This window comes from Podarcis pityusensis, assembly GCF_964106645.2.
Source record: "Podarcis pityusensis genome assembly, chromosome: 14".
Lineage (NCBI taxonomy): Eukaryota > Metazoa > Chordata > Lepidosauria > Squamata > Lacertidae > Podarcis > Podarcis pityusensis.
Window position 1 is genome coordinate 42722583 of NC_138039.1, and position 16086 is coordinate 42738668.

At 44.0% G+C, this 16086-nt stretch overlaps 1 protein-coding gene across 1 annotated transcript in view; it reads left to right on the plus strand.

The window, feature by feature from the left end:
* Positions 1 to 361: 361 nt before the first annotated feature.
* Positions 362 to 16086, plus strand: part of SCG3 (secretogranin III) — a 49235-nt gene continuing 33510 nt past the window's right edge. The window contains exons 1-8 of the mRNA XM_080980462.1: positions 362 to 980; positions 1938 to 1990; positions 5811 to 5856; positions 5959 to 6174; positions 9435 to 9577; positions 10395 to 10556; positions 11467 to 11620; positions 14833 to 14949. Coding sequence (XP_080836588.1) covers positions 890 to 980; positions 1938 to 1990; positions 5811 to 5856; positions 5959 to 6174; positions 9435 to 9577; positions 10395 to 10556; positions 11467 to 11620; positions 14833 to 14949 — 982 coding nt within the window. The 5' untranslated portion in view covers positions 362 to 889. The remainder of the gene's footprint in view (positions 981 to 1937; positions 1991 to 5810; positions 5857 to 5958; positions 6175 to 9434; positions 9578 to 10394; positions 10557 to 11466; positions 11621 to 14832; positions 14950 to 16086) is intronic.

The window sequence follows — 16086 nt, forward strand, 5'->3', positions numbered from 1 at the left end:
ATACTGTCTGCAGATGGAGTCTTTCTCCAGAAAGCTCACCAGATTGGCTGAGGTTCCCAGATTCTGCCTTAACAGCCTTCCCCCTTAAAAAATAAATAAATCGCCTAACAGATGAAACAATGCTGTTCTCACTCTCCAGCCTTCGTGATTGAGAAGCCAAGCTGCTGCACGTCATAAATGTGAATCATATGCCTTGCACATCACTTAAACAGATGCCGCTTGCAGAATAGAGATATAGATCACCGTCGACGCTCTTGACCTTTTCCTCTGCTTGGAATGGGCACAGGGGCGTTCTGTGGGTGGAGATTTTGTATGCATGCAATTCCGGAGGCAGGAATCCCCTGCCTGTGGATTTCAAGGCTTGCTGCTGGCTCGGATAGAGCAGCTTTATCCAACAGGCTGGGCTGGGCTAGGGAGCTGCGTGTAGGTCCAGGTGGTGCACGCATGCTCCCACATCCGCAGCCCCCCTCCCTCCCATTCTCCTCCCCGATCTCCTCCCCTTCTTTCTCCTCCCACCCCGTCCGGAGCTTTCAGCGGGGAAAGGACCTCGCTCGCCTATCGATCAGGGCAAGGGAAGAAGAGGAGGAGGCTGAGCAATAAGGGTTCGAGCCTTATCCCGGAGCAGTGAGCTGCAGCTGCGGCTCCTGTGATTTCAGCACCAAGAGTGCTGGACAGCTCCCATTGCGGCGGGCGAGGTACCGCTGCCAGTTGGGTTCAGTCTAGGTCCGCCAAGGGAGGCATAGACACACAAAGCCTGCTGGAAAGAAGGGAGGGAAGCATTTTTTTATCTTGCTGGAGCAGCCAGGGGATCCTCTCCTCTCTGGTTTTGCCGCAAACCTTTCTCCAAAGCCAAGGTCAGAGCAGCAAAGAAGACCTAACACACGGGAGGATGCTTCTCAAGCTGTCTTTATTGATACCGGTGCTGGCACTGATTGTAGGCCAGGCACATGGATTCCCCAAGCCCGAGGGCACTAGAGGAGGTAGGTATTTTAAAAGGTAAAAGGTATAGCATCTATTTTAAAAGGCATAGCCCCTATTTTAAAACTTCCCAGTGTTGGGTAGGTGGGTCATCTCTTCTGATCAGTCATTCCCGCATAGCTGTGAGAACTGGGACACTTTATTTTATTTTATTTAACCAAGTTGATCCAGCTTCCTATAGTGACTATTTACATATTACACGCCATTCTGTTTTGAAACCACTGCCAAGGGTCATAGCTGAACAAGGTGGATAAGTGTGCCAAGGTAAAAAGCAAAATTGCATATTTCTCTTCCACCCACCCACACCCACCCCAGATAATTGGAAGGAAATGAATGTGTATTCTCTTTTTTTATGCTAGATTTTCTTCATTCTGGAGTGTATTCTGAGACAGCCTGATCTGTAGTGCAGCAGTTTTCCACGTCTCTCTTTGTGGGGATTGCTCTGAATGTCATAAAATCTTTTAAGCTCTTGATTATTCCAATCCGATTAGATTACTGCTATTTTAGTCCAGCGCTTATGTGAGGTTTTTCTTTTTTATGCGTGTGTGTGTTGGTTTTCTGCTTGAGAAAACGTAGGAACAGTCCAGCGTGAAGGAGATATTCAAGGCTAATTTCCTAAACAAAGGCAGGAACCAGGCAAACTGTACCCTCCTTCCTTTCTGTGACGTACAATGTAATCCTATGCATATTTCCTCAGAAGTTCAGTGGGGCTTACCTCCTGAAAAGTATGCATAGGATTACAGATTTAGCTTCAGCATCTTCAATATTTATATCCCAGGAACTGATGTTTAAATACATGCAGGGTATTAAGGGTAGATTGTTTAATACTATAACTTGTTTATTGTTAGTGTGTGTGTGTGTGTGTGTGTGTGCGAGAGGGAGAGAGAGAGAGAGAGAGAGAGAGAGAGAGAGAGAGACTGCATACCACAATTATATGTATATATGTGTGTCTTTTCTAGATAAAGCTTTACACAACAGAGAATTAAGTGTAGAGAGACCACTAGAAGAACAGGTAGGTAAAACCAGTGTCTATTTATTTATTAAGTGTCTATCCTGCCCTTCCACCCAAAGGAGCCCAGGATGGTGAACACCTGAATGATAAAACAAGAGAATGAAAAATAAAATAAAATAATAAAAATAAAAACTAATCTAAAGACATGTAAAATACAAACTCTCTTTGAAGTTGTTGCAGATAGCCCTGCTTTTAATTATCAGGAGAATGCCAACAGTTTGATGAGATGCATGGAAGAATGGTAGGCTATGTGAGCTGTTGTAAGACTAGCGGGGGGGGGGGTGAAGTCTCATGTTGCCATAAAGATTAATAATTATCCCAACTAACTTGTACAAATATACTTGGTTGTAAGCCCTCAGAGTTCAATGGCTCTTACACCCAAGCAAGTCATTGCAGCCTTATTTGTGGTGGGAGCTTTCAGCAGGTAAGAAATGTAACAGTGTGATCCTAACCACGTCTACTCAGAAGTAAGTTTTACTGAATCAAATGGGGCTTCCAGCTGAGTGGGGTCAGGATGGCAGACTAATTCATTGGAGGAATGAATCTGATAAAGTAGACTCTTGGTGTGCTAAAAGCTCGTGACAGAATAACTGTGCTAGTCTTCTGAAGGTGTCCTAAGATTCTTGAATGTTTTGCAGGCTAGTTAGAGTTCAAGAAGAAAACCATTTAACTAGTCAAACAAGCACATGTTTCCAGAGCTCACTTCTAGCCCAGCCAGTGTCTTCTGTCATGACAACTTACAAATTATTTAGTAGACACATATAGCAGGGAAATCCAATAGTGCGCCATTCTTTTTCACTTACCCTGAGAATTTGCCTCGTACAGGCCATATTTACTCAGAGGTAAGTCCCACTGTGATCAACATGGCTTACTTAGATTCATAGATTCATAGAATTGCAGAGTTGGAAAGCACCCCTACGGTCATCTAGTCCTAAGCAACATGAAAAGCTCCAGAGCACCCTGAACACAATAATTTATATCTTGGCTTCACTCTGTATTGATTTCAGATGCTTGTAACCTCTGGATATGCAATGTCTTAACAGTATATAAGGGAGGTGGGGGGATTCTTTCAAGAACTGTTACCTTCTAGCCTTCATAGCTTCTTTCAGCCATGTGAATTTAGTGTCATGTTCCTTCTTTAAAGAGACATAAACAAGGTTATAAATAAAAGTATTTCTGAGCACAAGGTGCCTAATCTCCCACCAGGCTGATCGAGTGTACCCTGTCTCCAAGGACTAGAGTTTCCTACCCAGATGGAATCAATAGATCTTAAAGCCTGATGGCTTTCTTTTATTTATTACACACACAATTTATTTCATTTCTCTCCCTTCCAAGGAGCTCAGGGTGGTGTACATGGTCCCCCCCCCCCCCATTTTATCCTCACAACAATCCTGGTGTTAAGGCAAAGAGACTGTGATTGACCCAAGGTCACCCAGTGAGCTTCATAGCTGTGAGGGGTCTAGATCCCCAGTCTCCCAGACCTCAGTCCAACCACTCTGGCCGCTACCCCACAATGGCTCCCTGTCTCTCACTCTCTCTGTTCCAGCTTGCATTCGAAGCACAGTCATACCTTGGTTTTCGAACAGCTTAGTTCTCGATTGTTTTGGTTCTCGAATGCCGCAAACTCAGAAGTGAGTGTTCCGGTTTGAGAACTATTTTTGGAAGCCGAATGTCTGATGGGGCTCCTGCGGCTTCCGATTGGCTGCAGGAGCTTCCTGCAGCCAATCAGAGGCCGCGCTTTGGTTTCTGAACGTTTTGGAAGTCGAACGGACTTCCAGAACAGATTCCGTTCAACTTCCGACATACGACTGCATCTTATAAAAGTCACAGTTCATTTTCAACCCTATCGGTATATTACACCCAGAGGCTTTAAAAATGGACAGGCTGTGTTCCTGACTAGTCCTACAAATCCCTCCCACAGGGCAAAACCTGGTCCGTGGTATACTGACCACCCTTTGAACCGAACAGCAAAGTCATTTTAAGAGTGAAAGTAAGCAGGATTTATGGAAGAAATTAAAGAGCCACATTTGGGGGCGGGGGAGCGGAACAGAAGAACAGATATATATATTCTTGCAAGAGATCTTTGAATTTTCAGAACTGGCCCCCTTTCTCTCCTTCTCATTCCCAGATATGTTTTACCCAAATGTCAAATGTGGTCATGATGCCTTCTCTTATCATTATCAAGGTTATTCCCACCTGTTCCCATTTAAACATACCCACCTTCCAGATTGCAGAATCCCCTCAAATTACCACACCTCTAGTAATAGTTTTATACTTATATTCCAGCCTCAAATGTCACTTATCTCTAGTTATTGTACCTTCCTAAGTTCTGGTTTTTGTGTACCTTGCTAAGTTCTTCATGCCTTCTTATACCTTTCCACTGTACTTTTGATAACTTAAACGTTATGCAGTAATAATCCTTGTGACCTTTGATGTATGCCAGTGGCGCCTAGCCCTTTGGGGGGGCAGATTGAGGGCCGCAGTGACCCACACCCAAGCCTCCAAGGGCTGCATATCATGGTAGGCATAGAGAGCGAAAGTGGGTGTGGCAAAAGCTGTAGTTCTCAAGGCTGCCTTCCAAAAGGCTTTCCCATCAGCTGTTGCATACTGTTTTCAATCATTTTTATCACTCAATTTTCATCATTAACATTAGCAACAAAAAAATCCCCAAACATGTTTTTTAAATAAAAATTTAAAATGGACAAATTTGAGAGATGCCAATCACAAAAAAACCCTTTGGTATCAAAACATCACCATGGTGGGTGGGTGGGTCGGACTATTGTTGTTGTTTAGTCGTGTCCGACTCTTCGTGACCCCATGGACCAGAGCACGCCAGGCACTCCTGTCTTCCACTGCTTCCCGCAAAGCTACTCATGCTGGTAGCTTTGAGAACACTGTCCAACCATCTCGTCCTCTGTCGTCCCCTTCTCCTTGTGCCCTCAATCTTTCCCAACATCAGGGTCTTTTCCAGGGAGTTTTCTCTTCTCATGAGGTGGCCAAAGTCTTGGAGCCTCAGCTTCAGGATCTGTCCTTCCAGTGAGCACTCAAGGCTGATTTCCTTTAGAATGGATAGGTTTGATCTTCTTGCAGTCCATGGGACTCTCAAGAGTCTCTTCCAGCACCATAATTCAAAAGCATCAATTCTTCGGCAATCAGCCTTCTTTATGGCCCAGCTCTCACTTCCATGCATCACTACTGGGAAAACCATAGCTTTAACTATACGGACCTTTGGTGGCAAGGTGATGTCTCGCAGCAGTCAATAAAATTATGCCATTTGACATGTTTATTCAGAAGAACGTCCTACTGTATTCCATGAGATTTACTCCCAGGAAAGTGTGCAGAGGGTTGCAGCTTTGAATGCCCCCAACCCAAGCCAATTTTCAAAAAAGAGCAGCTTCCCACAAAAGAAAGGCAGAAAGCAAATTCTCTATGAAAAGAGCACAAATTGGTATTAAAGGGTCTAGCCCAGAATCTTTTCTTTAGGGAAATGCTTCCATCACCTCCTGGGAAAAGGACAAAAGATGCTGTGGTGGGAAGTGGAAGGGCTGTGGCTCAACGGGAGAGCATCTGCTTTGCATGCAGAAGGTCTCAGGTTCGATTCCTAGCATCTCCAGGTAAGGCTGGGAACGTTCCCAGCCTGAGACCTTGGAGAGCCAGTGCCAGGCAGTGCTAAGCTAGAAGGACTCAGCTTCAGGCAGTTTTGCATGTTCCAATAGGTTAAAAAAAATAAATTGGAGGAAAAGAACTACACACGATTCATTCCAGTGCAACAAAGACGGTGCGTTCATATACCCATAAACTATATTTCTCCCCAAAACAGATTGCTGAGGCAGAGACGGATAAAATGAAAAAGCCAGCCTCTACAGGTAAATTTTGTGCTTCTTCCCCTTATTCATTGCACACACATACTGCTGATTGTTCAGAGGTATGAGATGGTTTATTGGGCACCTGTGCTGTACGTCTTCCAGACAACAAGCCGGAATTCAGAAATTACTCATTTGCCGATGACCTGAACCTGCTCAAATTGGCAGCAGAAAAAGAGAGGAAGGAGAAGGAAAGGGAATCAATTAGAAGCTCCCTGTATGACCAACAGCTTGCCCTCGAGGATACAGATTCCACCAAGAGCCGGAGGCTGGTTGATGATTATGACTCCACTAAAAGCAGCCCGGACTATAAATATCAAGGTAAATTCATTAGTCTTCATACACCAAGCTTGTGTTTTGAGTGTATGTTGCAGATAGGGCCTCTCTGGACGTCCATTTCATTCATGCTTCTTTGTGCTCGTGATGCTGTTGGGGCAGTCATACGCAATACCATTTTCAATACTATTTGCACACAGCCCTCTGACTGGAAGTTGAGCATTTAGGGAGCAATCCAACGCTCAAGAAGGTGATGCAAAGCAAGCCAGTGTAAATGACGCCTGTGTGAAGTTACGCCAGATCCAAACCCGGCTCAGCAGCAGGGCTTCTGCTCTGCCTAAGCCTGGCAGAAAGGAAACAAGCCTTTAAAAGAGTATCTCACACTGGGTTGCTGGATCACATGACCAGGCTTAGGATCCAGCCTAGGTCTCCCCTCTCTAAGCCTGCTTCCTTTGGGGGACTTAAACAGGCCTTGGCCAGCTTTGCCTGTGTATCTTTCGCTAAACTGGAGTTGGGGACTTAATTCTGGCAGAGCCTGGCAGAGCTAGAGATCCCTTGCATCCTGAGCCAGCAAATCTTGCCATATTATGTACTGACCCCTTAGTGTTACCACTCTGCATTGGAACACTGTTCACTGCAGAGATGCAGCAGACATCCTCACTTTCGACTTTTAGGTGCCGCTTGAAGACTTTTTTATGTCAAACAGGACTTTACAGCTGATTAATTTTTATTTTTGATTAGCCAGTCAGCTGAATGATTGTGTGTGTGTGTGTGTGTGTGTGTGTGTGTGTAAAGAAAGAAAGAAAGAAAGAAAGAAAGTTTTATGTTTTAACATTGTGCACCACCCTGATATTTTATGATATAACAGGAAAAACATATTTTTATAAAGCAAATAAATAAATTGGGGTACTCAGCCCATGAAAATGCCCAGGGACACCTGACCTTACTACTGCGTAGACAGAGAGTCATTTGCAGGATGCCACGAATAATATGGTTTCACATGGGAGAGGACATAAACGACATAAACAATGCAAACCACAGCAAAGTATATCACACAGAAACAGCCTATGAGAAAACCCTAGAATCATATTGATGTGACCAAAGCGGTTCATCCATTTATGGTTTAGCCTTCTATCCTTTGGGACTGGTGTCATGGGGGGGGGTGTCAGATCAACACTTGAGGTAAAATTGGGGAGGGTTCAGTCCAAGCAAACTTTAAGAAGCCTTGGTCTTGGCTGTTGCAAATTCGCACCCCAGAAGCCAGGCAAGTCTGCAAGCACAGTTTGATGCAGGAATAACATCCCAGTCATTGCCAGATCCCAGCCTGTCTTCATGGATGGCTTCCAAATGCAAAGTAATCTTCATATGCTAGTGGAACTATAGATGGCACAAAACGGACCTCTTCCAGCGCATCATTATTCCATAAACACTCTCCTTGTCTTATTGCATACTGTGAATTTGCCATTATGTTTTGCCAATATATTAAGACAATGTTGACAACACAAAATATCATATATGATAAAAGCAATCTCAGTTCTCTGGATGCTCGTGTAGCTATTCAAATAACACCCATGCATAAGAGTAGAAAGTACCAGCAGGTTCGGGAGAACTCTAAGCTTTGTAAAGGTAAAGGTAAAGGGACCCCTGACCATTAGGTCCAGTCACGGATGACTCTGGGGTTGCGGCACTCATCTTGCTTTATTGGCCGAGGGAGCCGGCGTACAGTCATGTGGCGAGTATGACTAAGCCGCTTCTGGCGAACCAGAGCAGCGCATGGAAACGCCGTTTACCTTCCCTCCGGAGCAGTATCTATTTATCTACTTGTACTTTGATGTGCTTTAGAACCACTAGGTTGGCAGGAGCAGGGACCGAGCAACGGGAGCTCACCCCGTCGCGAGGATTCGAACCGCCAGCCTTCTGATCAGCAAGCCCTAGGCTCTGTCGTTTAACCCACAGTGCCACCCGCGTCCCACTAAGCTTTGACGATGCACCCAAAAAACCCCGTAGAAAAAACACCCAAGAGGAAGGATGCTAAAAACAGCTCAATGGAGCATACTCAATAGCCTTAGAATGCTGGCTTGCTTTTGAAACAGAGAGGAACGTAAGACAGGGAGGAAGGAGTGGAACATCCTGAAGAGAAGTGCTCTTCATGGCAACATTTTATCACAGGTTCCTCTTGGGCACAGTTACCTCATTTATCTATGATGGCTGTCTATGGAGTTCCAGTTTATGTATACTGCTCCCTTCACATCCATAGAGCAGGTAACTGCTCAGTTTGCATAGTTTTGGAAAGCACAAATTTGGCAAATGTGAATTTAAATGTGAACTGAATCCAATTTCTTCCCCTTCCCAGCTGACTGCAAATAGAATTAATTGAGTAACCCTACAGTTCTAATTATTTGAGAGACAATGAATCTCTTGATATCATTCATGCTTATATACTTTTCTGTCATGTCCCCTTAGACTTGTGTGGGTGTTTGTTTTGACAGCTAAAAAGCCCTTATTTCTTAAGACTTTTTTCAGTTGATGGATGGACTGAACCCTCCCCAATTTTACCTCAAGTGTTGATCTGACACCCCCCCCCCCATGACACCAGTCCCAAAGGATAGAAGGCTAAACCATAAATGGATGAACCGCTTTGGTCACATCAATATGATTCTAGGGTTTTCTCATAGGCTGTTTCTGTGTGATATACTTTGCTGTGGTTTGCATTGTTTATGTCGTTTATGTCCTCTCCCATGTGAAACCATATTATTCGTGGCATCCTGCAAATGACTCTCTGTCTACGCAGTAGTAAGGTCAGGTGTCCCTGGGCATTTTCATGGGCTGAGTACCCCAATTTATTTATTTGCTTTATAAAAATATGTTTTTCCTGTTATATCATAAAATATCAGGGTGGTGCACAATGTTAAAACATAAAACTTTCTTTCTTTCTTTCTTTCTTTACACACACACACACACACACACACACACAGTCATTCAGCTGACTGGCTAATCAAAAATAAAGCAGAAAGCACAAAGCCATGTTGATAGATGGTGGCATGAGATTTTCTGCACCCAAAAGATTAATTTGACTGTGCCAGACCTGAGCATCTAGCAGTCCCCTGTATTTGCAAAGTTGACAAATGGTGGGGGTCAGAACAGGCCATCAACACTGCGGTGTTTCTCTCACCATCAGTCATTTTCTCATACTGGAAAGTATCTAGAATAACTTAGTAGAGTTTCACCTAATGTTTTTACCCATGCAAAAGATAAACTCATCAAACATAGTAGAGCATCACTTGGTCAACCTGTGATACTTTCAGATGATCCAGATGGACTCCACCAACTTGATGGTACGCCATTAACAGCTGAAGACATCGTTCAGAAGATTGCCATGAGGATATACGAGGAAAATGACAGGGGAGTCTTTGACAAGATCGTTTCCAAGCTTCTAAATTTGGGACTCGTAAGTTTCTGGGCACCAGTTCATTTATGCTATTATGCCTGGTTTCCCCCCCCCCTTTCTTATTTTAGTCTTAGCTGCTATTTTTAAAAAAGCACTGAATGAATAGTTTGATCCTGAAACAAATGGATGTTCTTTTGAAGCAGAGCTTGGGCTCTGAGCACTGGTTTCAATTTGCATCAATCTCACCCTGCAGTTAAACTGGCTATTTGAAGCTTAGCCATGCAATGCAAGATGCCAAGTTCTTGAAAGGTTTTATAATGGGCAAATAAGCCCAGAAGGAGCAGGGAGAACACAAGAATGTGAGAAACAGTCCCTGTAAAGGTCCAATCCCCAACCAAGGCTGCGGATTACAGAGTGACTTGCAATATATATATAAAAGAATAATCTGCAGGGCAAATATTACTGGATATAAGGCATAGTACTATTGACTTCAATAAAACCAGGCTATTTAAACCAGCTGAGTTGAAGTCTAAATTGATTTGCTTTGCTTATCATTGCTGAAATATGATGCCAAAGGACTTTATTCAGAGAGGTGGCAGGCTGGTTTTTTCACCTCCTGAAGCTCTGACTGTCCTTACGAATTCTTGTGGCAGATGTTCAGCATCGTCTTAAGCCAATGGTAGTGCTTCAAACTGCACAATTAAACCATCAGCTGCATCAAACTAGACACTATTGATTTCCAAGGGAAACCTGCAAATTCAATTTGAAATGGATGTTCCAGTCTCCCTAATTCATTCTTCAGATGTCCCTGCGTGAAACAATTTGCAGACCTGAAGGGAGATGGATAATTCAGCTCTACTCTCCTTGTCTTTCCCAGATTACAGAAAGCCAGGCCTACACACTGGAGGATGAGGTGGCTGAAGTCTTGCAGCAGCTCATTGCTAATGAAGCAAACGATCACGAAAAGGCATCTGAAGATCTTGGTGACATTCCAAACAGAGCAGAGAGTAATCCCAATGAAAAACAGGAGGAAAACATGGTAATACCTATCAGTTTCATCCCACTTCCTGAAAAGCACAAATAGACCCCCTCACTGACCTTTGCTCTGGGGACTGAGCAAATTAAAGAGGTGTTATTATCATTGTCAATATATCAAGTATTTGTAGGAATCTAAAAACCTGCCAGTTTTGTTCCTCTAGTCCAGCCATCTGCTTAATACAGTGGCCAGTCAGGTGCCTCTGAGCACTCACAAGCTGTGCATGAAAGTGAGGGTGGGTCCCTGGAGTTTATCGCCAGCCTTTGGAATTAAGGAACCTGCTAAGGAGAAGGAGGGATGCAGGGTTAAACCTCAGAGCCAAGGGCTTGCTGATCGGCGGTTCGAATCCCCATGTCGGGCTGAGCTCCCGTTGCTCGGTCCCTGCTCCTGCCAACCTAGCAGTTCGAAAGCACGAAATGCAAGTAGATAAATAGGTACCCCTCCGGCGGGAAGGTAAACGGTGTTTCTGTGCGCTGCTCTGGTTTGCCAGAAGCGGCTTAGTCATGCTGGCCACATGACCTGGAAGCTGTACGCCGGCTCCCTCAGCCAATAAATCGAGATGAGCGCCGCAACCCCAGGGTCACCTGCAACTGGACCTAATGGTCAGGGGTCCCTTTACCTTTAAGGAGAAAGAAGCTGACAGCCAGATGGGCTTTTCTTCTTACTTGCAACCAGTCCAGAGGGTGGTCCTGACTATCAGCTTCCTCCTCCTTAGCGGTGCCCTTGTAAAAATCAGCAGGAAGGAGGAAGGAAGGATGGGGACAAAATTAGAATGAGTTGACTTTGCCTGTTCTTTGCTCTGGCTCCCCCTACTGTTGGCCTCCCTGCCTTCCACCCTATCAGTCCCAATGGGCACCAGCCACCACTGGGCATCCATATTTACACACTTCTGTTGTTAATGTCTTACATGGAGGCTACGAAAAATACTGATCAAGATGACACACTGGATAATACCTGGACTTCCTCCAACATCTTGGAAAGAAGAAACGAACTGCCTCCCGAGGATAATTTTGAAGATCTCCAGTATTTCCCTAACTTTTATGAACTTCTGAAGAGTCTCAACACAGGTGAGTCTCATACAGGTTGAAATATTTTCTGACGTTCGGTTTTCTGGAACACTGACTGCCTATACGCTGATGTGAATGTGTGTGTTTTTTTAATAAAAAAGGGATGGTAGAGACCCATCAGGGCCATAGCATTTCCAAGGCTTGCAAAACCGTGTAATGGGGTAAAGCAAGTCCCCTGATTCAGGCAGCACATGGGGCAGATAGGAAGTGATGAAGGTAGGAACTTAATGTCTGAATGGTGTGGCAAGACCTTTTAAGTGATGGCACCCTTACCCTTCATTAGGGCTGTGTTTCCGGCAGCAAAATGCCTTGTTATGGCTAGAGATGGGGGAGAATTTCAATTCCATTGCATTTAAAGCTGAACCTACCCAAAATAATATATGGATAAAAGCATACCCACCCTTTCAAATTCACTCTTCTCTGAATTTTGCAATGCAGTTCTCCAACCAATATGTTACCAAATTGCATATGCCAGGATAAAATCTGCATTAAAATGCATGTATTCATGAAACACCCCAAAATGCTTTTTTATTAGGGGAAATAGCTCTGCAAATTTTTGAATATTAGTGTTGTAGCTCCATTGAATATCACTCCTAGGCTACCCCAGCTGTTCCAAACCTGGCAAACAGTCCATATGAGCCCACTGAGGGGACATTGATGCTTGCCCTCCTGCACTTGCAGCCCTTCCCTCACAATCTCTGCAGCCGTTGATGTTCCAGCATATCATCGTTAAGATTATGCAACAGAATCAGCCACCTCTTCCTTATCCCTGGGCCAATGTGCCTCCAGTGGCCAACCTAGGAGAGCAGGACTCTGAACCTTTGCATAATTCAGCAGGGAGGTCTTTGTCACTCGTACGTCACCGCTCCTCCATCCCATCCGCACAGCTCTCTTGCTTTTGTCCCGTCAGCCCGCATCAAGCCAGGATGCAGAAGAGGCTCCTGGAATTGCAACCGTGTGCAGAAATGGGAAGCGGTGCCTTTTCTCTCTCTCTTTAAAACAAGTGGCTCTGGCAGTTCTGAAGCTCTTCTAGCGAGGTCTCCTGCCAAGGCTGAGTGGTTTTCCCACCTCTCGCCACTTGATGACAGGCTACTCAGCTCTGTATTAAAGTGCCCTTCAGTCATCTTGCACGCAGGTGGCTTCCTGCATAGATGTTCCCTGCCAGGGTAGGCAAATTTCATGCTGCTAATGCAAATGTATATGTCATAGGACTTTGTTCAGTCTGCATTTTTAATCAAGCCTGCCTGATTTGCACTTCCTGGAATAATCGCTGGGCCGGAAAGCAGCTACCCTTCAGTTTTTGCACTTCTCTAAATTTTGCAAAACAGTTATTGGCTAAAACAAACAGAGAGAGAGAGAGTGCAAAAATATGTATTAAAAGTCATAATTTTAAATGCTGAAATGCATATGACATGTTATTTTATGGGGAAACATGAAAAAAAATGCACTTAAAAAAATAAATTAAAAGGATTACAGTAAGCTACAGAAATGGATGGAGCAGACTTATGAGCTATGTGAAAAACTGACATGGACCAACAAAAGATTCATCCATCCCTTTTGTGTATGTATAGTTGGGATGGGTGATCTGTCTGTTGCACAGAGAGCAGCAGAGATATGGAAAGTCAGAGACAGCCTGTGTGGTATAGTGCTTAGAAGACTGGAATAGGACCTGGAAGAGGAGGGTTCAAATCCCACTCATTCACAAGGGTCTCTTTGGGCCTGTCACTGTCTCTCAGCCTTAACTGACCTGGCAGAGTTGTTATGGGGGTTAAAGAAGGAGGGGGAGAATGATGTACACCGCCTTATGCTCCTCGGAGAACCTGGTGGGAGTTAGATGCAATGAATGAATGAATGAATGATAGTGGGAAGGAAAGAAGAAAGGTAAAAGAGGAAAATGTGCATGCTATGTTACAGGTTTTATGACAAGCTACTGTTTGGCTCCCAGACCTCCTTTGTGGTTTTAGTCCTTCTGATCTATAAAGTGCAACCCTATGGCTTACTCCATTGTAAATGGGTGGGAGGTTGCAGTCTTACAGCGCTGCAGATTGCACCTTAGAAATTGCTGGAAGAGAAAGAAAAATAGGCATAAAAAGACAATTTCCTGGATGCCAATATCCATGTTTGGGGCAAGTACTCTTCGGTGAGAGAACCCCAGCAGAGATTTGAAATCACAAGATATGCAGCAGAGTAAAGCATGGAAATACAGGTTGTTAGACCTTTAAAACATGGCCTCCCAAGTTCCTTCCAAAGTTTCCCACTTCGCCTAGCATAGAAAAAGACAGTTTGGTAAGCTGAAAATGGTTTACTTACAAACCCTTCAAAGGTCAGATTCCTGTGCTTTTGCATACAACAATCATGAAACACGGGTTAGTTCCAAAGTGGTGAAAGTTCCTAAATTATTTGTATCAGAACACAAGGATGGATAGTAGAAAGAAGCCATGTGGTTGGAGTGTGGAGCAGCAGCAGAGTTCACAAACACTATTATTATGTATTTTGTGTTTTTATCTTGTATTTTTATGCTGTGCACTGCCCTGAGATCTATGGATGAAGGGTGGTATACAAATTTAGTAAATAATAAAACAATACTAATATGGCATTAACCCCCTCATGCATTCATTAGACTTGAGCATCTTAGTTACATATGAGGCTGGTTAGCCTACAAAGATTACATTTACCTGAGAGCAAGTTCCATTGAACTGATTGGGACTTGTGTACACTCAGGTGTAAGCCCCATGCTTTTGAATTGAACATACTCACAAGTGAGCATGTATACGACCACAGCCTTAAAGACCTTCCGAGCTGGAATCTAGATATTTTGGAATACTGGTCTTCTACTGGTGGGTTGGGGTCCGAAGTGGGTTGTATCCTGATCTGAAGTGGGCTGCAGCAACAGATTTAATACTGTTGTCTTTTGGAGAGGCAGATAGAGTGAAGGGAGGCCGGAGGGAAAGGGGGACAGACCTCCTTTGTAGAAGAGGGTATTCCTATTTCAGAAGGTGCATTTATTAAAGTGCCATCTGCAAAGGGAACCAACAGACTAAAGGCAGAGGAAGATCTCCTCCCTTAAACCAGATTGCCCCAAGAGAAAAGTGGGGAGGTGGGCATGCATGACTAAAAAATTAAGAGGATCTCATGTTGAAAGTTGAAGTTAATGTCCCTAACTTTCCACAACCTGTGCAATGTTTACATGTGTGCTTTGCTCTTCAACACAGAGAAAGAAGCCAAAGAAAAAGAAACGCTCATAACGATCATGAAGACTTTGATAGACTTTGTGAAGATGATGGTGAAATATGGAACAATCACACCAGAAGAAGGTGTTTCGTACCTAGGTAAGAACACATTCCTAACTCCTTGTAAGAACGTTGCTCCCAGTGCCGGATTTACGTATAAGCTAAACAAGCTATAGCTTAGGGCCCCACTCTCTTGGGGCCCCTCAAAAAAATTAAAGGGGGAAAAAACCTGGATGTACATGTCCAAAATATAAGATTTAAAAAACAGTGTTTTGTGTTGTATAGGCCCCTATGATGTACGGTAAGTAATGGGCCCCGGCTGCTAGCCTGCTCCCTAAAATATCACTGGTTTGCTCATTTCTATATACAGGGTGCCTACATTCTGCATGTGCAAATGGCTTTAGATACCTATTAGGTCCATAAATTACCATATAGCATATATTCAACACAAAAAACAGCGACAATTTGTTGTTGACAAAGGACAGCTGGACATATAAAGGGCCCCATTACCTTCAGTAGCTTAGGGCCTCATCAAACCTAAATCTGGCCCTGCAAACGCCTCTTCAGAGCACACCTGCACAGTCTCTGTAAGCCACAGTCTGGCTTCCCATGACAGGTAAATGCAGCATGTGGGATGTAACCCTACATTAATTTCCAGCCTAGAAATTGGCAGGACTCCCCTTCAATTTGTATATTCAGATCAGCGTACTGTGAAAATATCTGCAAACACAAAAGATAATGACCAAGCCATCACATTTCACAGCACTCGCTTTCCAGGGCCGTTTAGAGAAAACGGATAATTGCTCAGTTCATTTGTCTGAACTGAATTTGTCTGAACAATTTGTTGTTGACAAAGGACAGCTGGACATATAAAGGGCCCCATTAACCTTCAGTAGCTTAGGGCCTCATCAAACCTAAATCCGGCCCTGGTTGCTCCCTTTGTGCCATGAATACTGGTGATTATACTATCATTTGCTCATCATCAGGGCTGGTTCCTGTAAAATCAGTGACCTTTTCATGGCAATTTATTGTAAGCAGTGTTGAGGTGCTGGGTTTCTCTGTTCTTGGTCATAGTGTGAAACGATTTCAACCAGAATGAGACTGAACCTGAACAGATGTTCACCGTAAGCTGCTGTAAGGCTGTTCATTTCACTGGCCTTTTACTTAGGGATGGGAGGTATTTTATTTTGTTTGCATTTCAATGAGAAACTACCTAATTTGCACTGTTCGAACCTG